The 22,317-nt window shown below is 37.4% G+C and overlaps 1 protein-coding gene across 1 annotated transcript; it reads right to left on the reverse strand.

The window, feature by feature from the left end:
* Positions 1–271: 271 nt before the first annotated feature.
* On the reverse strand, positions 272–19,162 carry LOC135081904 (uncharacterized). The gene is made up of 5 exons (XM_063976685.1): positions 19,147–19,162; positions 18,598–18,732; positions 1,617–1,790; positions 854–1,003; positions 272–390 (listed from the first exon to the last, which is right to left on the reverse strand). Exons 1-5 carry the CDS (start codon positions 19,160–19,162, stop codon positions 272–274), a joined length of 594 nt encoding a protein of 197 aa, XP_063832755.1.
* Positions 19,163–22,317: the final 3,155 nt, after the last annotated feature.

The following is a 22,317-nucleotide window of genomic DNA, read 5'->3' on the forward strand; positions in this document are numbered from 1 at the left end:
GCCAGCGCGGAATGTGGAGGCCAAATCTTCCATTTGAGTCAAGTAAATTGGAGAGGGTCGCGCTCATGCAGTGGAGACCAAAATAATGACCTGTAGGCCTAGGATGCGCGCCACGATAAACGTTTATCACGCTATTATATCGATTTAATCTATAAGCCCATTTTGACGTCTAAAATCGTCGATAAGATTTTATTACGGCACGCATCCTAGCACTCTTGACCATGATGATAATGCTTGGAATGTATTTAAAGATGTAGAGTTAGTTAATAGTTTAATTCCCTAACCTTCTCAGCACCAGGGCGATTATGGCCCCAGCCGCCGTCAGCATGGCGGCGACGCCAGCCAACGCTGCCGCTGCGGGGAACTTGCTGCCAGCGAGCGTGGTGCTTTCTGTTCACATATGTTATAGAGATTTCAGTTTGCTAGTTGACTGACGATTCCATGATGTCCAGTCTATGAATACCTTAACTACTGCAGGCTATAACTTTGAATAAGTAATCACCTTTCAGTTTTAATTCTGTTCACAAGTAACATGCTTAGCAAGATTTATGAAGAAAAATAAAGAAGGAAAAGAAAACCAATTGTAAAAAACAAAAGTTGCTATAATTATATAAAGTACGCGCACTATTAGTAGAAGCAAAAGCGGAAGGCAGAAAAATTCATGTTCCATTTAGCAACGTAACTAATTGTAGAAAACGAAAAGTACTTTGATGCTCAAATGAAGAATACTATGATTTAGATTGTGCTTATTCTAAGTCTAAATATTAATAAATGGAGAGTAAGTATGATTTATTATTGTGCTAGTTCATAAGTCTAAATAATAATGAATTTATGAGCATTATAAAAATCTTACCAGTCCTTTTAGCAGCGTCCCTGAAGACCAAATCCCTCAGCAGCACCGGCTCCGACGAACCCTTGCTGTTGCGAGCCGTGACGGCCAGTACCTCGTCTTCGGCTATTGCTTCCAGCATTGACCAGCTCACGTTCAGCCATACTACTAGGTCTGGTGGGAGAAAGATTTGTTGAAAAACATTAAAATTTATGGCAAAGTCCGATAACTTGAGTTTCTATTCTGACATAAGGATATACCAAATAATCGACCCTCTAGTGACATCTAAGAGTGGCATGGTAGGATTTATTCGATGGTTAACATCATCGCTAAAATCTGGGAATATTGTAATTTTTTTGGGGACTAAAAAGCAGCTTGAACACAGTTTAAAGTGCGTTCATGAAGTCCAAAACTTGTCTAGCTTTTCTAACTTATCTTTTAATAGATGAATTTTGATCTAAACCCATAGGTAGATCCACCACACAATCTATGATCGTGGGTAAATCTGGTTTAAGTGCTGTTCTGTAATCGATCCCTAGTCTTTTAAGAATCTGCATTAATTAAACTTGTATAGATCGTTTCATCCACGAAGACGCACCCCATCAATTTTTGGTCGAGGGAAGCGCGGGGTGAGGTGACTGGGGAGTTTGATCCGAGCAATCCGAGCGTCATTATTGTAGTGTGCGTGTGTACTTATGGATAATTATTTAGCGTGTACCGATAACACTCAAACATTAGCAGAAGAATGGTGGGGCGCGTCTTCGTGGATGAAACGATCTATAAGTACCTGTAAACTGAGCAGAGTTGTTGACCAACACTCTCCCGGTCTCTCCCAACGCGTCCAGAGTGAAGTGCTGGTTCAGGCCTCCATCGTAGCCCGCTATGCACCGCACTGAGAGGAACGCTTCGTTGTTCTTGAGGAGTCTGCTGGCAGTGCAGTTGCGAGGAGGTGAGGGCCGCGCTGGGGACAATAAGTTGGTTTAGTAAGGATTTGGGTGAAGAAGACGAGGGGAAGAATCGATATTATATTTCAAACATAGGTTTTAGATTATAGGTAATCTTTTGGTTAAATAAGTTGCAGGTTCCAAAACACTAAGCTTGGGACTACTCCACCTTCACTGGTTGGGCTTTATTAGCCAAACTTGGAGATCCTGGCTTGATACGAGTTCAGCGGTGGGAAAGAGAGTTAATGAAAATTCTTATTTGGGCCACATGAGAGTTGTTTCCAGAAACTGGCTGGAGCTGGAGACTCACAGTTTGAATTATTTGTCAATACGTCAATAGAGTTTTATATGTTGGGTTTTAAGAAGTAAGACTCGTAAATAAAACTATAATGTGTTTCCTCTTTGAAGTCAGCTAAACTCAGCTTAATTCTGAAAACCTCTTTGCATACATTTAAAAATCCTCACAGCATTAGTTTGAGTTATATTTGCATACACGTATACAGTGTGTTTGGGAGAGGGCTAGCGATAATTTAAGGCGATGTTATTTTGTCAAAAATGCCCCCAAAAACGTGCCCGTCAATCTGATTTTTTGACAAAAACTAAAATTCATTATTTTTTTTAAGTTTTTTGGTCATAATTTTTAATTTTTGTGTTTTTTTGAATGCCACATAAATTATTGGCTTACAAATGCAATTTTTTATTTATCTGTAAGACGGGCACATAAGAAATACAAACAATTTTTATGTAATAGTCACATACAAAATTAAGCCCCCCCAGTCCAAGAGGAGGGGGGTGTGGGCCCACATAATTATGGGGGCATTTTTGTCGATAAAATTGACATCACAACATCGCCCTAATTTATCGCTAGCCCTATCCCAAACACACTGTAGATCAAATTCACGTCATATTAAAGCGTGCCTCTCTGAATCCTCATTGCTAAGCCAATATCGCCCAAATAAGCACTGCAACATCAAACCATTTGCATAACAGAAGGAGATAAGTATCGTACGAATAACGTGTTTACACCCGATGGAAGGGAATCACATCATCTATGAGTGCTAAGATGAGCAAAGGCTATATTATTTGCTCGCATGGCAGCTGAAGCAACAAACAAAATGGATAAAAGCGCACGACACAAATGCACAATACAGAATCATACATAATACCTATGCATGATTTAACAGTAGACTTTTAAAAAGCACTTTTACACATCCCAGTATTATCCCATACTGGGATGTGTAAAAGTGCTTTTTAAAAGTCTACTTGCAAAAATAAATCAGTTTTAGGAGTTTTTTTTAACTGACTTCAAGGTTGACAACGGTTACTACTACTACTATTCCCTCCTCTCTTTCCCACCACTGCAACTCCTGTATAGCCAGGATCTACAGCTTGACCGCCAATAAAAACCCAACCAGTGAAGGTCAGTTTTCAAGGTCAGGGTGGACAAGTTGAAAATCGTTTCGGGAAATACCTACTTAATTTTGCGATACCTTACTTCTTTAGTAGGACATAGTTTTCCCGAAAGTAATGGTACAAACCATTGTTCCTTAATTCAAAGAAATCCTTTACTGCTCGTGTAGGTATGGACAACGGCGTATCAAGGTACCTACCTAAATAGCGATACACTGTGGTTGTATGTAGTAAGTAATAGGGGTTATTGTGGAACAAACTGTAAAACATGTGTCTCTATTAATAATTGTATGTAGGCTAGATGACAAAATTTCAATTATTTGTCCGTCAGACAGATAATTAGAAAATATTGAAATGGCGCGTTACGTCACGCTTGAGTAGATTTTTTACTCATAAGTGACATCACGCGACATTTCAACTCAATATAATACTGTAATTATTCGATTATGAAAAAATAAATTAAGAAATAATATGTCTCTAAAATTATTTTATTATCTGTCTGACGGACTAAATAGAATTTCACTTTCATTACCCAGTCATCATCCCTATTCTTCTAGATAATCACAGTTAGTACCGTCACTATGTAGTAGCAAATACATACGATTTTTTCAACAAAATTGTGTGCGACTGTACATGCAAGAGCTGCAGAGAGAATTCAATTCAATTGCACAAAAAGGTCTGTACCTAGAAAGAAAAGAATAAATTACAGAGTGCCGTCACAGAGTCGATTCGCCTTGTCTATGTAAAAGTAGTAAAAACTAGAATACCGGGGACTGTTTCAGACACAAAACAACACTGGCGATCACAATAGCGCGTCTGCGATGCGCGGGAATTTTCAAAATGGAACACAAAGATTTTTTCGTTAGTCGCCATGCTATTTTGTCAAACGTTGCCCGGGAACGGGAACTAAATTCGAGATCAGAAAATATGGGTTAAGGGTGTGAGGGATGGGATTTGTAAAGATACTTGAAGGTTGTTTTTTGAGTCTTCTACCACAGGAACACGACCGTTTACGAATTTAGTTACTAGAGGCAAAAAATAATTTGGCCTACACTCCCCAAGCCTGGCTGACATATTGTGTGTGTGACCACAGAATAATGAATAATCATTCAGGGACTGGGTACTCAATGCGAAAAAACGCTCAACGGTTGGAATGTGCAGGTGTCAAAATGTCCATACGGACCGGTTGTTAGTGTGGCAAAAAGTATGAACGTCGAAATGAGCAATGGTTAAAATGATCTGAAGTTAAAATGTCTTCGGGTTTATTTGAACAAGCGTCTTATTGTATAATAGCTAACGTGAACACGTGTTTAAATGCATCAAGGTAAAAATGTCCAAAAAAACTTTATTGACTAGACTACAAGAACATTGAACATTTTGACATTTAATTTTATTAATTTATTCATGAGCACAATATATCAGTTGATCATTTTATCTATCACACCTTTTGTTGTACTTGTATTTTGTGATGTGTACCATTTGTCACTAAACCATTGTAACCATGGTAACAATGTACATTTTGGCACTGGGACTTTTTGACGTTCATACTTTCTGCCACACTAACAACCGGTCCGTATGGACATTTTGGCACCTGCACATTCCAACCGTTGAGCGTTTTTTCGCATTGACTACCCAGTCCCTGAATGATATAAGTACTACGTACAGAAGTTTTACTTCGCGAAGGTATTTAAAAAAATGTATGCTCAATGCATTAACAATATGGTGTAATTTAGCCTGTCTCAAGAGTCAAGCACCATTTTGTTGACAAACGTCAGTGATCGGCACTGCGCCGAAGCTATAGGGCTGACTTCGGTAAAATGATGTGACGTGAGGTGCCAAACTGCAGAAAATGGCGGAGGAAATACATGATTTAGCATGAATTATCATGAATAATATTAACTATGTACTTATTTACCTCTCAGTGTCTTGAGACAACTTAAAAAAGTACATTCTGTGTTTTTATTATTATTTAGGCAGTTAAATACTGCACAGTATTAAGTACACCATTTTCTTTATTTTCTTCCATCATACACAAGAATACGCGTGCGTGAGTCAATGTTCGCTCGTATGTGAGGCCTTGTCGAATAGTATCCTGTAGGTGGGCCATCTTGCGTGTTTTGTTTTCGATGTAAACTCGCGGAGATGAACAGGCCTGGTTGTACTTGTATTTTGTGATGCGAACCATTTGTCACTAAACCATTGTAACCATGGTGATAATGTACATTTTGACACTGGGAATTTTTGACGTTCATACTTTTTGCCACACTAACAGCCGGTCCGTATGGACATTTTGACACCTGCACATTCCAACCGTTGAGCGTTTTTTCGCATTGACTACCCACTCCCATAATGGGTGGATCACTAATCCACTATAAAAACCACGGCGAGGATAAATAAAGTATACAGGGTGTCCCGTAATGTAACGTCAAGCCGGAACTGGGTGTTGAGGCAAGTTATGCTGGTTATCAGAAAAATATAAAAAAAAATCTATGTGGCATTTTGTCAAAATAATAGGCATTTAAAAAAAATCAAAAAATTCTACTCCCGGTGACGGTCTTTTTACTCGTGTTGCCACAAATCTTCACTTTTTCCAAATTTTTTTTTTGTTATGTAACCCTGAATAATGCTTCTCTAAATTGTTATCAAAATTACAAAACCAGCTGCTCCAACTTGGATGAAAAAAATACATTATTCCCAAAAAAAATATCAAAATAAAAATTTTGCCTAGTTTAAACTGACTGTACTGAAAAAAAAATGTACTACGCGAGTGTGGCAAGTGACGTCATAATTTGGCGCATTTAGTAAGGATTCCAAAATGGTATAACACTTTGTAAAATCTTGGTGTGATTGTCGACAATTTTTGTTTATTGGAAATAATCCCGTTTTTAACTTTATCTACCTTGGTTATAAATATTATTCTAATGTGCCCAAAATTCAAGTTTCTGGCTTAAGTGAGGTGGAGAAGCCATTTTAAAAGGTATGAGCGGGACGGAGAGGGCCATCTTACCAAGCAGGGATGTTATGGATATCCGTAACCGTAACCAAAACTATCGGATATCCGAAATAAAAAAATATCCATAACCGTAACCGAAACTAATTCAAACGTTACGGATAGTTTCGGATAAAGGCGGAGTCTAAGGGTACAATTCCAAACTGCAAAACTATGAAATCTGCAGTATACACGCCACAGGTGCAATGCCGCGCTGCCGATTTCATAGTTTTGCAGATTGCGGTTGCAGTTTGCGGTCTGCGGCCCGTCTTGGAATTGTACCTTAAATCTTAATATTTGTTACCAACTTGTCTGGCATTCGCTGGCACCATCTAATATCCCAGCCTGTTTTACCTTTATCATACATAGGTGTCGTCTTAGTTGGTACATAAAGTAGCTATGTGGGTCACGCTCACGCAGCATCTTGCTATTTGTATTATACCTACATTTTTGAAATTCTAATAATTCCGTAACCGAAATTATCCGAAACTTTCGGATAATCTGAAATGATTTCATATCCGTGACCGTAACCGAAACCGGTATAATATTATTCTAATATACGTAACCGTATCCATAACCGAAACTTCATATCCTTATTACCTATCCCTGTTACCAAGTACAAGTGCAGGCAGAGCACCTGCTCTGCCCGTGCGCGCGCGCCTTTACTACCTAGTAAAGGCGCGCGCGCACGGGTGACTTTTGTCACAGTATGTCAACTACTAATTACTGTCATGGTGACAAAAGTTTCTGTGACTGACTGTACGGTAGTCGGTCACAGAAACTTGAATTTTGGGCACATTAGAATAATAATTTTTAACCAAGGTAGATAAAGTTAAAAACGGGACTATTTCCAAAAAAAACAAAAATTGTCGACAATTACAGCAAAAATTTACCAAGTGTTATACCATTTTGGAATCCTTACTAAATGCGCCAAATTATGACGTCACTTCCCACACTCGCGTAGTACATTTTTTTTTCAGTACAGTCAGTTTAAACTAGGCAAAATTTTTATTTTGAAAATTTTTTTGGGAATAATGAATTTTTTTTCTTCCAAGCTGGAGCAGCTGGTTTTGTAATTTTGATAACAATTTAGAGAAGCATTATTCAGGGTTACATAACAAAAAAAAAATTTGGAAAAAGTGAAGATTTGTGGCAACACGAGTAAAAGGACCGTCACCTGGAGTAGAATTTTTAGATTTTTTTTAAATGCCTATTATTTTGAAAATATGCCACATAGATTTTTTTTTATATTTTTCTGATAACCAGCACAACTTGCCTCAACACCCAGTTCCGGCTTGACGTTACATTACGGGACACCCTGTATAAACCCCTTTAACGAAACGATTACAAGATAAAGTTTCTTATAACAAATCAGAAATGTACCATTCTCCTTAAAAATCAATGTTCTCATCACGTAACCATTGTTTTCGTACTCCACATCAAAACCATTTCATTGCGTCGCAAAAAAACAAAAAGAAAACAATAGAAAATCCCGCGGGAGTTTCAAAAATGGAACGGTTCTATTTTTATCAGCGGCCATTATGACAAACGGTTGCTAGGCAACGTTGTCTACGCAACTTTTTTATGGGGACCCTCGAAATTGTCTCCAAAGGACCAAGGAAACTACATCCAGGCAGCTATGTTATCTTATCGTACAGCTTTCGCATTTGAAGGCAAAGGAATCTGAGAAAGCCAGTCAAGCAAAAATCTTATTCCAACATGCATTAGTATGTTCTCTACGACTTCATATTATTTTATTCGAGCGTGCTCTTTTTGGTTTTGAAATAAAAGTAAGTGGTTAGAGTTGAACTCACTCGATTCTGTTTGTTTTATTCCCAGATCAAACGCACATTTTTGTAGATTAATTTGTCTAAAAATAAATCTTCAGAGACGAAGATACAAGATTACAGTCAGAATTAACGTGTAACTGACGCACGTATTCACAAACGATGCTTGTTTAAGTGAAGCAGCAAATCTAACGCACAGCGTTGAACAGAGCTCTGTGATTGGTTCATTTGTCACCCTGTGAGTCCACGCGCACTGTGAGACCTCATAGTAATGTTTATACGGGCGTCATTTTCTTTTAACTTTTTTATTTTTTTCCTTGTATTCTGTTTGTGTAAGTAATTTTCTTTAACTTTTTTGAGTGAGAGTGTAACTTCATTTAGAGTTCTGTGTATTGTCAAACTAATTTAAGAGTTTTCATTGACTACCTATTTACCGAGTAAAACCTATATGCTCCCACACAGATTTCTTAGAAATAAATTTGGAGTTACAAAGTCGAAAATTCGCTGAAATCTCAAACTATAGCCATAAAACCAGTCCTTGGAGTCCGAAGTCCTAACTAATCCGAAGCACACTTCCGCGATCGGTTCCAAAAAATCCAGCGACTAAGTACGAAGTTGGACAAGTTTTCTCGTTACCCAATTCCATATTGACGTGGACGGGATTGAACAGCCAGCTCATTTCGAAGGGAAGTCCATTTTGAAAATACTCAGCTAGATGCCTTTAGCATGTAAAAAAACTTCAGAAGGCAGTCCATTACTCGGCGGAATTTCCCTCCAAGTAAATAAAGCACGAACTACTGCTTTTTATCAGCTATTGTTGGCATTTTCTGAAAATCGTTGGTCTATCGAGCAGAGGACGGCCTATCATTACATTTGCCGAGAGAACCTATTTACCTATATCTCATGAATTTGTTCTGCGAAAGATATGTTTTATGATCCTTGCTTGCAATTTGATGACAGTCCAATATGACAGTATCATAGACAAATATACAGACATATATTTTCTAGGAAATATTGGTGTTTTATGTCCACTTCTCGCATGTTTCATCCAATCAAATCTTCCCTTCATGATAAGTTTGATTTTTGCAAGTTCTTGCTTAGGAAATTGAGCGTGACGATTTTTTAACATTTTTCAAATCTTTTTTGAGGAATTGAAGCCAAAATAAGCTGGCTGTACTATTTTCTCTACAATATCGGCGCCGCTCGAGATTGGAAGCCAACTTCGGTCGTATTTTAAACCGACGATGTTCGGTACATCTCGGAATGCCTTAATTAACTTGCAAAATTAATAATTTACACATTGATTTAGACGGCTATCCGATTTCAGCTGGTATCGGGTGAATTTTGATTAATGATTGTGCCGGCTGGTATTTTGGTATGCCGATAAATGTTTTGGATTTTAGTAGCGACAGAGTCACCATCTTTGTTCGCATGGCTGCAAAATACCGGCGAATGTAATTACAATATCTTTAGAGATTCGAGACTGATTGTGAGTGGTCAATATGGATTTAATAGAACAGCGTTGTAGTAAAAATATCCGTATTCACAAACATTACTATGACGGTCTCACAGTGCGCGTGGACGCACAGGGTGACACGCGAACCAATCATAGAGCTCTATTCAACGCTGTGCGTTCGTTTGCTGCTTCATTTAAGCAAGCATCGTTTGTGAATACGGGCGTTAATAATCCTGATAAAAGTGGCAGATAGATGGTATTTAAGTGTTTAAGGGTGGATTCGACCAAACAAGAGTAAATATTAATCTCAGAATAAATCGTCAGTTTTGACATATTTCTCATACTGAAACTGTCAATGTGCCAGTTATACCAGTGGGTCTAGACAAAGTGCCATTATAATCGCAAACCAGTCGAAAAGTGGTCGAAAAGCCCCTTTTTTGTATGGAATTTGACAGATTCGATTTTCGATTCGATCAAAAAGTGCGTTTTGTCTAGGGGGGCAGGAGTTATTTTCGAATAAAAGTTTGGTCGAATCGGGCCTAAATATTTTCTAGTAAAACCTCTACTTAGTTCCAACTAGAGAATAGTGTACCAAATAGTTTAGATTAATTCGACAGTAAAATAAAATCTTTTTATTACAATGTCACCGTAATGAGTAAAAGTTAACAATAACAATAACTTGAAGCCTAGGCACAGATTACAAAGTTATAGTCTAGGGAATAAATGACAAACGACTTATTGTTAATGTTTGAAGATATAAATCGTTTTTGATAAAGTTATTTGGGTTCCTAAAATATTTGCGCTAACGACGGCCCTTAAAACAGATGCTAAAACTTAACTATCTTGGGAATTATGGATACAATTTTTCTTATATTTAATAACTAGCTTTCCGCCTGCGGCTTCGCCCGCGTGGAATTTTGTCTGTGACAGAAAAACTTTATCGCGCGCGTTCCTGTTTCAAAAACCGGGATAAAAACTATCAATGTCCTTGCCCGGGACTCAAACTATCTCTATGATAAATTTCATCATAATCGGTTCAGTGGTTTAGGCGTGAAAGCGACACAGACAGACAGACAGAGTTACTTTCGTAGTCATAATATTAGTATAGACTATAGATAGGTAGTATAGATGGAGATTTGAGATTGTGGTCTCCATTATACCAGTAAAATAAAAATGTAATATAAAATACGTTTTGCGAACATTTTCACTACTTTGGGTGTCACGAAGTATTTGAGGCTGACTGTAAAAAAGTTATAAATAAAATATATGGTTTCTAAACGTATCGCCAGTATAGTTTTTATTCTTTCAATGCTTCGGGACAAAAATGTGGGCTAGTGCTTGAAAAAGCAGAGAAGACTCAGTCACTATTGTCAATTGTTCTTAGGTTTAATTTCTTTTTTAATGAAAGACATTGAAACCAACTGGCATCAGTGTTGAAAATAGTCAAACTATTTGAAGTATCGCAACTTTTTCTATTCCTATTTCTTGCTGGAAACTCTTCTTTGATGATAAATTAATAGTGACAGTGACAGGCGTGGTAAAATTGCCGGATTAAAACTAAAAACAGTGATTTTCTGTACTTATCTATACTTAAATTACTAATAATATTACAAAGCTAAAGAGTTTGTTTGTTTGAACGCGCAAATCTCAGGAACTGCTTTTGCTGCTGGGGCGGATAATTAAAGAATAATGTTGCCAAAACGGTAAATATTATTCAAACTACTTTCACGCGTACGAAGTCGCGGGCACAGCTAGTAGTACTTAAGTGTTCTTTGATAAGTAATGTCGATATCAGAATTCTGAAGTGCCTGAGCGGACTGGAGCCGTAAAACAGATGTTTAAACTTAACGGACTAGGGCAGGGTTTCCCAATTTTTTTTTGCCAAGGAACCCTAATTGATTATACTTTTCCTAGCGGAACCCCCGTACTACTCCGCCCGCACGCCCTGCCCCTCCCTTGTGCGTCAACAAGTCGGTGCGAGCGAACAACGTCGGTCACGAAACGAAAACGAAACGTGGTAAAGGTAATATTTTTTACGGAACCCTTGCGGCCTTTCCATTCGGGAACCGCTGGACTAGGGTATTAGGGCTTTTACGAGTCCCAGCGTTTACGTTCTAATTGCATATTTATTTCTTTCAACTCTTTCTTTTGTTTTTATTAAGAATCGGATCCTAAATTACTTAGGCTGGATATTTTATATAAAATACACCGGTTATTGTAATAGTTGCCGTCAAAGTTAGATGGTGCAACTCAACCTTATGATAACATAGTTTTTTGTGTGTGACTCCATGATATTGACAGATTTTTCATTTGCTGTAGTAGTTGAGAGTTTGGTTACCACACCAAAGATCGGAGGTTTGACTCCGAACTACACAAAAGTAGAAACTGATAGTTGGTAAAATGTATCAGTTGTATCATTTAACTGCAGTTTCGAGACACGCGACGCGTCAGTCGTTTTCCAATTTCATTAGGTATAGTGCCCGTTTTCATCATCAATCCCTAATTTTTAAGTGACCCCTATGATAACACTTAACAGGAATTTTGTTTTCAAAGGGGTCACTTAAAAATTAGGGATTGATGGTAAAAACGGGCATATTCTTTTAGTGACATTGTGATCAGGAGCCAACTTATAAATTAAAACAACTCTTAATCATCTATGTTTGGTTGAACATTATTATCATTAAACGTATGCTGGATGATATCTGACAGTAACTTGTGTGCGTATCACCCGTGGCCATTATTTGTATAAAATAACGCGTCAATGTTGCTGAAATTCAGCGATGACGCCACAGAGTTGCGTATTTTATATTTTATTACGACGCGGCGGTCTACCTAAGTCACGGTTGAAAGAAAGAGATTAAAATAACTAAAATTGTATATTATGTTATTTTTAATGATGTCCGTAATAATGATTTTTCGCAAGTAGTCATTTGAAAGCGTTTTTACACGTCCCCGTATAAATAAAAATCCACAGGAGTAAAACGAGTTCGCTTATAAAGTTATTTTGAGTCTGATCATAATATTGACTGGTAGAGAGTGATGTACGGTATTAGGTCTGCCAATATTACGTTCCTTCTGCAGAAAAGATCGTTTTAGTTATTAAATAAATAAAAAGTCTGATCACTGTGGCGGCCTATTGAGGCAGTCCATCCAGTGAAACGGCTCGTGTGACGGCTAACGACTCCTGACACCGATTTATTAATACCACACAGTTTACAGCGTAATATTAGAGCATATGCTATAACTGACTGTGATTTTAACTATAAACACCGCAGTGGTGGACTGACTGGTTCTAATCAGAATGATTTATAACAATTTAACATTGTTGCTATGACTAAACTAGCCAAAACCCCTGATTATTATGTTGTCCCTATGGTGATAGGGCAAGATATATTTGGGACGTGTATAAGTATGTAATTTGAAAAGACCCTACAGGCTAGACACTAATAATGAAGAATTTGGACTTAAATTCAAAAGTTATTGCTCAACATTATGACTCATAAGTCCTCTTTTATAAAAAAAAACAGCATTTATTTTAGCTTTTAATAGATTCTCTCTATGGGTAGGTACTTAAAAATTTCAAGATTTTGCACCCGTTTTCTAGTTCTAAAATGTAGTATTATGAAATAATTAAACGTGTCTTGAAACATTCATTTCCCCAAACTAAAACCCACCCATATTTTAAATTAACCAGCTTAAATACCACGTTTTCCAGAGTCCGTTTATTGGTTATAAAATGCGAAATATTTGGCCAAACAATAAAGTTTTGCACTAAAACTAAACGCTTTCACAATAACAATATCACAATAATTTAGAAACAAGTATAAACATAAATGTGACTGCTGTGGCAATTTTAGTGGTAATGACGTCATTATTATCGCCACTGTATTGCGATTTTAATAATAAATGTTTAATTTCTGTGGCGCTTTTAGAACGCCACCGCAGTAAGTTGTTATGTGTCTTGAAAATAATGTTGACATTTGGTTTATTTAATAAATTTTATCTTATACTAATATTATAAAGCTGAAGTTTGTTTGTTTACTGAACGCGCTAATCTCAGGAACTACCGGTCCGATTTGAAAAATTCTTTCAGTGTTTGATATAGCTCATTTACCGAGGAAGGCTATAGGCTATATACCATCACACTTTGAGTAATAGGTGCAGAGAAAAAATTAAAAATGTTTCGAAAACGGGTTTTGGCCATTTCAGTAGTACTATTAAGCAACCGCAGAAACTTGAGTGACCGATAAAACTCGGTTAGTTAATGGGGACATAAAATATCACAACAGAACAAACATAGCCTATCTAGTTGTCCAGTCGACAGCTGATAGGCTGTACAATTTTTTATTGTAAATCACACCTAATTTTTGTGGCACAAATTACCTAAAAAATAGGCTCGTTAACCCCTCGTGCTAGGCTGAATTTGCTTGTCTTACGAGTGGGTACACCACAATTAGGCCAGCGGCGGCGAGGTTCAAACCAGCGTTCCTCGGATCTCGAGTCAGTCTGTTCGATATCTTTATGACAACTAAATAAGATATCTCAGTTTTAAGTTTGATGCGCAGTGGTCAGCATAAAGTTGCCTAAAAATTCAAAAGTCTGAACGCTGTGGCGGTTCCAGCGGTAAAGCCACCGCAGCAAGTCGTGTGACGGCTAACAGCTTCTGACATCGATATATACGCCGCAATATTGCGATTAATTTTAAATTTACACTCGCTGGACTAGCGAGTGGGCACAACTGAGCATTAATGCAGTGGGCCTTACTAGTATCATTTAGATACCTTCTAATAACTTATGTTTTTGGCAGGAAAGTACCTTCGTTCGTTTCAGCCAAATGATATCCACTGCTAAACAAAACAAAGGCCACCACAAGGATTTCCATAACCTGGTTTTTCTACATCAGGCGCTACCCACGACCTTCACCAGATCGTTGGTCCACCTAGTGGGCGACCTGCTAACAGTGTCCACACTGCGTCTTCCGGCCCGAGGTCTCCACTCCAGAACTTTTCTACCCCAACAGCCATCAGCTCTACGAGCTATGTGCCCCGTACCCGAAAGTACCTTATGAAATTTTATCAGGTTTTTTTTATCGCTGTCTGATAAAGTCCCTGATATTCTATTCGGAACTTATCTGTCAGATAATTTTCAATTTTACCAGAGATGTCCTCGCACTCCTCGCTGAACTAATATTAGGTCAAGGTTATACCTTTACTGTTAGTTATCATTATGTTTCAGATAGCTATCTGAAACTTTACCATAAGACGAGAATTCTCTACCCAATTTTATTGTGGTGACAAGAGTTTAATAACTATTTTGTGTTTTAAATGCTCATAATTCACACCGTGATGGCGGATAATTAAAAATGTGAGAGTTGTCGCCAACTTTCCTCTTATGTGAGCTTAACCCTTTGCCTGTTTGCGGAATTATTGCCACTGTATTATGAACTTTATTGGGACGGAGTAAGGTTCAAAATTAAAAGTAATTTTCTGTGCCGGTTAAAGGGTTAAACATTGATTAACAAGTCCGTAATTACAAAGCTGTCAAACTGATTTAATATGACCTGAACATAATTTTTATACAATATCGAATCAGCTTTTTCCTGCCTGAAATCGTAAATTTCGGTTGGACATAGATATCATGCGCATATTCTCGTTTCCAAAACCGGGATAAAAACTATCCTATGGTTAGTTAATGGCCCTGGATCTAAAACTATCTGTCAATGCTATTATGTTTCCAAACACAGGCATTTTTTTTATGAAATGTAGATTCCAAAGTACTATGACAAACATTGTAAACGAAAATCAATTATTTTATTGATTTATGTAAATCGGTTCAGTGGTTTAAGCGTGAAAAGGTAAGACACAGACTCAGAAATACTTTCGAATTTGCAATATTAAGTACGGAAGTACGGGTTTGGCACAGCGAAACGAGTTCACTGTGTTTGATTACACCCTGTATACTTTTAACCGGCTATTTACTATTTTATTCGTTTAACTAACAAGGTGATCGCGAACGTTGATATCAGTGATCGATTGCAGCTACAGTGTTGGTGCTGCAGCTAAATAATATAGCAACAGAGTTTCAATATATGGGAGTTTGCAATTTAGTTGTGTTAAGAGCGTTTACGCGAAGCGCGGCGTTTCAAGGGGCATCTTTGGAAATGATTCGCGCGCGGCGTTTTTTAATAGTTTTCAAATGTTTATAGCAAAACAAGAACAATGAATTATATATCGTTTCAAAGTAAATATTTTAAAGAAGATGTTATTTTATTATATTAAGCTATTCTTGTGTTGAATAAAGGCAGAATATTGGTGAAAAAATCACTTTGATTTTTGGGTATTTCACGTTCTTTTAATTTGTGATTTCTTATTGTAAAAAGCTTAAATCTAAAAATTTTCTCAGATAACTATTTGCCCAAGGATCTATGCTATAGGATATAAATGTTTGTTAAATCGTTTTCACAATATTTTTATAAAAATTTCAGCTTGTAAACTGACGCTAAAGTGGAAATTTACAAAACCTGTGTGGACTTATCTTGATAGAATTCTAAAATACTAAACTAATCGCAATATTTTCTCAATTAACTATTTAGACGACGAAATTGCCTAACTAATTATGCCTATAACATATTTGTAATATTACAAATATGTTATATTGTAACGAGTTGAAAAAGTACTGTTTTTGCGCCAAGCGGCGTAAACGCTCTGCCGATGGTCATGTTAAAAAGGTAAAAGAAAAAAATGTCACGTCATAAAACTAAACTTAAGGTGACATTATCTCAATGGTGTCGGTGACAGTATGGCCGAATCAAGATCTGAGGAAGGCGGGTTCGAAACCCGCCGCCACTGGACTATTGTGGTGAATCCACTTGTTACACAAGCATATTATTTATTTGAAAATTATAAATAACTTGAAAAACACGAACTGCCTAGGCGGGAAATGAACCCACGACCTTCCGCTTGCCGGGCGACTACACTTCCAACTGAGCTTAGTTAACGGGACTATTTGTAATTAGTACTTACAAAATAGGTACTCATTCTCTTTAAAAAAATTACACCTACTTACATCACCAAAACAAAAACGGCCTTCACATAATATCTACATATTACATAATAACAAAGCTCAATTTTACTTGACAAAATAATGAGAGCTTTTTTCTTTAAGCTTAAAAGCCAAACTATTACTTGAAAGCGTGTGGTTTACCTCCTTTAACTTACCAACTGACCGAGTAAGTGCCTCTTTTACACTTTCGTACCTAATTGAGAATTCTAGTCTACTACTAAGGAACAGGTACTTTAGATACATTGAGAGCATTTACTTGAAGAGCTCAATATATTTTCTTTTTAAGAGGGCTCGTTTTGTTCAGTACGAGCATACAATTAGATTTTTGTTGCTATTTTTTTCGTTCGTTCGTTCGCCTCAGCCAAAATATGACGTCCACTGCTGGACAAAGGCCTCCCCCAAGGTTTTCCACAATGAACGGTCCTGCGCTGCCCGCGTCAAGACTTTTCCCGCGATCTTTACCAGATCGTCGGTCCACCTAGTAGGAGGCCTGCCCACGCTACGTCTTCCAGCCCGTGGTCACCACTCAAGAACTTTCCTGCCCCAACGGCCATCGTCTCTACGAGCATTGTGCCCCGCCCACTGCCACTTGATTTTAGCAATTCTGCGAGCTATGTTATCGGTTACTTTGGTTCTCCTGCGGATCTCCTCTCCTCATTTCTGATTCGATCACGCAGGGAAACTCCGAGCATAGCCCGCTCCATCGCCCTTTGGGTGACCTTGAGCCTTCTATTTTTTTACTCTAACGTTACTGTAACGTTTAAATGTTGGTAATAATGTTTACTAGCGCAACGCATGTACTTGGTAGGCACCACTTAGAAGACACACGGTTTCTTTTGATAGATTATCAAAAGACTGCCTGAATTATTAGCGCGCCAATAGCGCATTTCACTTCTTATTCAAGTACTTGAAGTGAGTAGCTGATTAAAACAAAAGAAAACTTACCAGCAGGCACCACATAGAAGACGCACGGTCGCTTCTAATAGTCTACTGAATCATTCACGCATCAATAGCACACTTCACTTCTTATTCATGTGCCTAAAGTAGATAGTTTATTAAAACTAAAGAAAACTTAGCAGCAGGCTCCACTTGGAAGTTACACGGTTTCTTTTGCTAGACCTATCAAAAGACTGACTGTGGTGGACTGCAGTGGACTGTATGCGTTTGTGTGTGTTCGAGAGCGCTGACCGGACGATGATGACTGCCGTTGAGAGCTTGCCCTTATTATGTCAGGCGTAGTAGGTGCTACTTGCAGGAATAAAACCACTATTTCACTTGCTGAGACTTCTCGCGTTTATTACGCTTCCTTTTCTCAGTTCTTGCTTCTTCAGATCACTTGTTGCTTGGAGCACTTGTTCTCTGAACTGAACACAACATCTGAACACAACATGCCAGCTGGAGCGGTTCATTCCGTATTTATGGGGAGCGGCTATCTCCATCCCGCTTTCACACGCTATTGCTATCCCTGTCTTCGGGAAATCCACAGTTTTTGCTAATTTTCTCCAACTGGCAGGTAGTTTTACAATGGTTTCTTATTTTCTACAGATGCGTAATTAAATTATCTACATTATACAAAAGGTTTCATCTCAAAATTCCCAAAATTGGCGAAGTTATTGACAAAAAACCTAAAACGGCTCTCTTTACGGTATTGCCTCGCGCAACGGACCATCCGTGCAAGACAAGGACAAAACATATTGCTATCTCACGCTCTAGAATGTTCGAAGCGAGAGGTCCGATATTTCCGTCTCGTTTCTTCTCTATTTTTTCCTGAACATTCCAGATTTTCCAGAAAAGTGTGAAAGAGAAGCTATTTTGTGGAAGTGAGAGATCAGACAATGCAAGAAAGAGGCCTACCGAGTGAGTAAGCGAGAGAGCCTGATGGTTTTCGCTACGGTATTGCCTTTTTGGCGAAAATTTCATGTTCATTTTCGAAACAGATTAATTAGCTAATTTGCACTATTTGACATGATGCTGCCAACATTAATCTTGACTAATCTTGACTATTCTTGACGTCGCTAACACTGACTGAATTATTAGCGCATCAATAGCGCACTTCGCTGGTAAAAGTTGATTACGCAAGAACCTGAAACTTTGGCAGAATAATACAAAAGAAAACTTACCAGCAGGCACCACTTGGAAGACGCACGGTCGCTTCTGGCGGCCGACTGCATTAGTAGCGCGGCAGAGTAGCGCACCATAATCCCGTTCGCTTGCAGCACGATAGCGCAATTCACTGGCCGTACCGCCCGTTGACACTGTCAATAAGAACAGTAAGGTTAATTAACATTTTTGAGCAAACTGAGATACTGGAATTTAATTTCGAAGCATAGAATAGCGTTTAGACAATGAAATCATCAGCCTGAATAATAATAATTCACCCGAATCCAGTCTTTATTACCGTTCTATAGCAAATAGTTCTGCAGCTTATATTCTGAGTGGAACAATGACCACGGCATTAGGCACAAAGGTATTGTGGAGCAGACGTCTGCGCGTTTAAGGCCATGGTCATAGGACGAGCGGGGAGCGGAGCTTTAAGCGGAGGGAAAGTCGTAGAGACCGTATTTTGTGCTTGAGTAAATAAATCTCATATAGAGTTGGCGAGTTTTTAGGGCTTCATTGGCAACACTGAAGTCATAAAAGTGTCAAAAAACATCATATCCTATACTTACCTATCGATTTAAACATGTACCTATTTATTTCAAAATTCAGATCGCTAGAAAATTAACTAGGCCAGTAGAATCAAACACAAAAATGGATTAAATCGGAAATAATTCCTACTAAAGATTTTAGTGCTTTAATGGCTTCATTAGTTGCCCATAAAGACTCTCCTAGGTTTTGGACTAGGACTTGCTATTGGACGTGGAGAGGGTCATTAATTATACACATATTTTCTACTTTGCCGAACATTTGCACGAGAACGGTTTGTCCAAAACATATAAATTTGGTCTTATTTAATGCAGGATTAAATGCCCTTCAACCGTCAGTAAGACCACTTTTAGATAGGGAAACCGGAAAACCGTAAAAGCGCCCCTTTCGGGGGCCCCCACCACTTAAGCACAACTCCGTCGAAGTCGAAAACCTAGGAGAGTCTTAATACCAATGAAGCCATTAAAGCAATAAAATCTTTTGTAGGAATTATTTCCGATTTAAAATCTAATTCTACTGGGCTAAACGGGACAGAAACAGATGCGTTGATATCGTGTAAATATGTCATCTTTTATTTGCTTTCCCTTATAAATCAATTTTGTCTGTAAAAAATACTGGATTGCGGTACTGATATTTCGTATCCTTTTTCCGCTTACACTCAGCTTCACGCTAATCGCTCCGCGTGTGCAACCGCGCTCTAAGGGTTAACCACACTCCTTTCTTCGTTGCGTGGGGTGAAATATCGCCAGGGTCAGGCCAGGCTAATGACAAAATTTTAGTTATTGTGAAGCTTCATTGTATATTCAATTGTTTGAATATAAATTTAGTTTAATTTTAATGTCGTTTGAGTATCCAACAAAGGTCTGGAACGATGTTGTTTATTTGCATAATAATATTTCAAGTGGATTCTGCAGATTTATTTCAAGTTTTGCAATCCGATGTCAACAATCGATTAATTAACCATTCTGCGCCCACGTGGAATTATAAAATTGTTTTTATTTATAGCCTATAAATTATAAATGTTACAGAATGAATAATACTCTGAAGTTTCTTCAAACTTCGTTCAATAGATTTTTCGTGGAAAAGTGACAAATATCCACCCGTCTATCCACCTTAACAAACTTTCATATTTATATTATTAGTTAGAATCTATAAAAAGTAACTTTTACAGGAACAAATGAGTAATAAGAATGTAGGGAGAGGGGGGCAGCTTTGGACAGGGGCAGCTTAGAACAAATGAATTTAAAAATCACTGGTTTAGGCTACAATGGTATAAATCATAATTTATATTGCCAGCACTGATGCGCATAGCCGTCACATCTCATTTTTAATATCTAACTGTAGGTTAACCGGCAAAAGTGGTTTTTTGTTTTTGACTGCCAATTTCGCACTTTTTTATTTTGGTTCTAAGGATTTTGTGGACGTAGTTTTATAAAATAGTGAGTGGTTTGTTTACTATATGGAAGTTTAAATAGTTTCATTGAAGATTTGATAAGAAATTGCGATATAAAAGTATGTTCCGTTATTAAATTTATGTTTTTTTCTGGAAATATACCCATGGGGCAGCTTTGAACGAAATGGTTGGGGCACCTTTGAACTTTATAAATTTTCTTTTTTAAGTGGTATTATGAAACCTTAAGTTTTCTAATACTTCGTAGAAGGTTTTTACATAAAAAATAAGCAGATTGCTTTACTGTGACAGATAAAATTTCAAGCTGGGTGAAGTCCGGGCAAAAGCTAGTTTTAGTAGTTGATTGATATTTTTTAAATTATGCAGTTTTGTCTTTGATGTGTCATTAAACAGAAAGTTTATTAGTATTTAGTTAATTGATATATCTTATATTTACTTTTTTTTAAATAATATCACTAAGTTTTGTGTTACTTTGTACAGAGTGATGTAAAATAAAATAAACATGTTAAATTGATCCCAAATGACACTGATCATTTAAAATATTGTTTATTAATTATTTTAAAAATACACATTCATAAATATTCAGTTTTATTTCATTGAAAAAAATACTAATTCAAAACTGCCCCAGGCGTGTTCAAGGCTGCCCCGACTACGGGGCAGTTTTGAACGTTTACAGGTCTGTGCAAAAATCTAAATATCTTAATAAGCGTTCATGAATAATTAAGAAGAACATCATTATTTTGTTGTGTGATAACCATGACCTCTATCTAGGAAGAAAAAATTAATGAAATCGTTCAAATTTGGAAGATATTTAATAAAGTATGAAAATTGTTCAAAGCTGCCCCCCTCTCCCCTACATTTTATTTGTTAGTGTTATAAAAATAAACATCCAGGTAGTATAAAAATATCTGCCTAAATTGGAACATTTTCCTTTTGTCAAAAGTCTAACAAAAAACAAGTCCAATTTTATCCTATAAAAGAATACTAAAATACATATTTACCTTCAACTTACTTAACTTTTGTGATGAAAACTTTGCCTTCCAGCTCATATCCATACAATCAATACGCAGTTACGACATAAATGGGTAACCATTCCATGTAATACATGTAAATACGTTTCATTTAATGCTCACAATGGTAGTTGGCTTGTTAAACCTTTGTTTCGGTGGAGGAATAATATCATAATGAACCTTTTGGAAATGCCCATACATTTGTATGAAAGCAATGGCTGTGTGAAAGGCATTCATGTTCGAGGCAATCAGTTGGGGCCTGGTGTATAGTAAATACAGTAAAGGTGTAGCCACATTAATGCGGGGCGTAGTCCGTATGGGGCTTGAAAAAATAAATAACTACTAGTAAAGGTGCGGGGCGTAGATCGTTCGGGTCAAGAAAAATTAACAACCAATAGCTCGAACCAATGTAAAATACAAAATAAATGCTACAGACAATGTTTGTTGAGAAAAAAGTGAAGTTTTTGATTTACCGCAGAGAAACTACTTAAATCAGTTTGAAGAATTAATAAGTCAATAAGCTAAGTCAATTTCACACAGACATGAGGTAATATTTCTCTCTTTCTTTAGAAAATCTCCAAAAAGAAAAACTAATCCTCCACAGAAGAAACTAACGGTACACGTTCATTGAATGGAACGCCCCATGTACGCTCCCTCATAGTGTGTATCTTCCCTAATATTGACTGGAAATTGTAACGCATATCAATTTAGTACCTTAACCGTTTTGTGCCCTTTATGATACGATCGAGCCGTCATTTGCTACCATAGACAAT

Source organism: Ostrinia nubilalis, chromosome 20 (assembly GCF_963855985.1).
Source record: "Ostrinia nubilalis chromosome 20, ilOstNubi1.1, whole genome shotgun sequence".
NCBI classification, from domain to species: domain Eukaryota; kingdom Metazoa; phylum Arthropoda; class Insecta; order Lepidoptera; family Crambidae; genus Ostrinia; species Ostrinia nubilalis.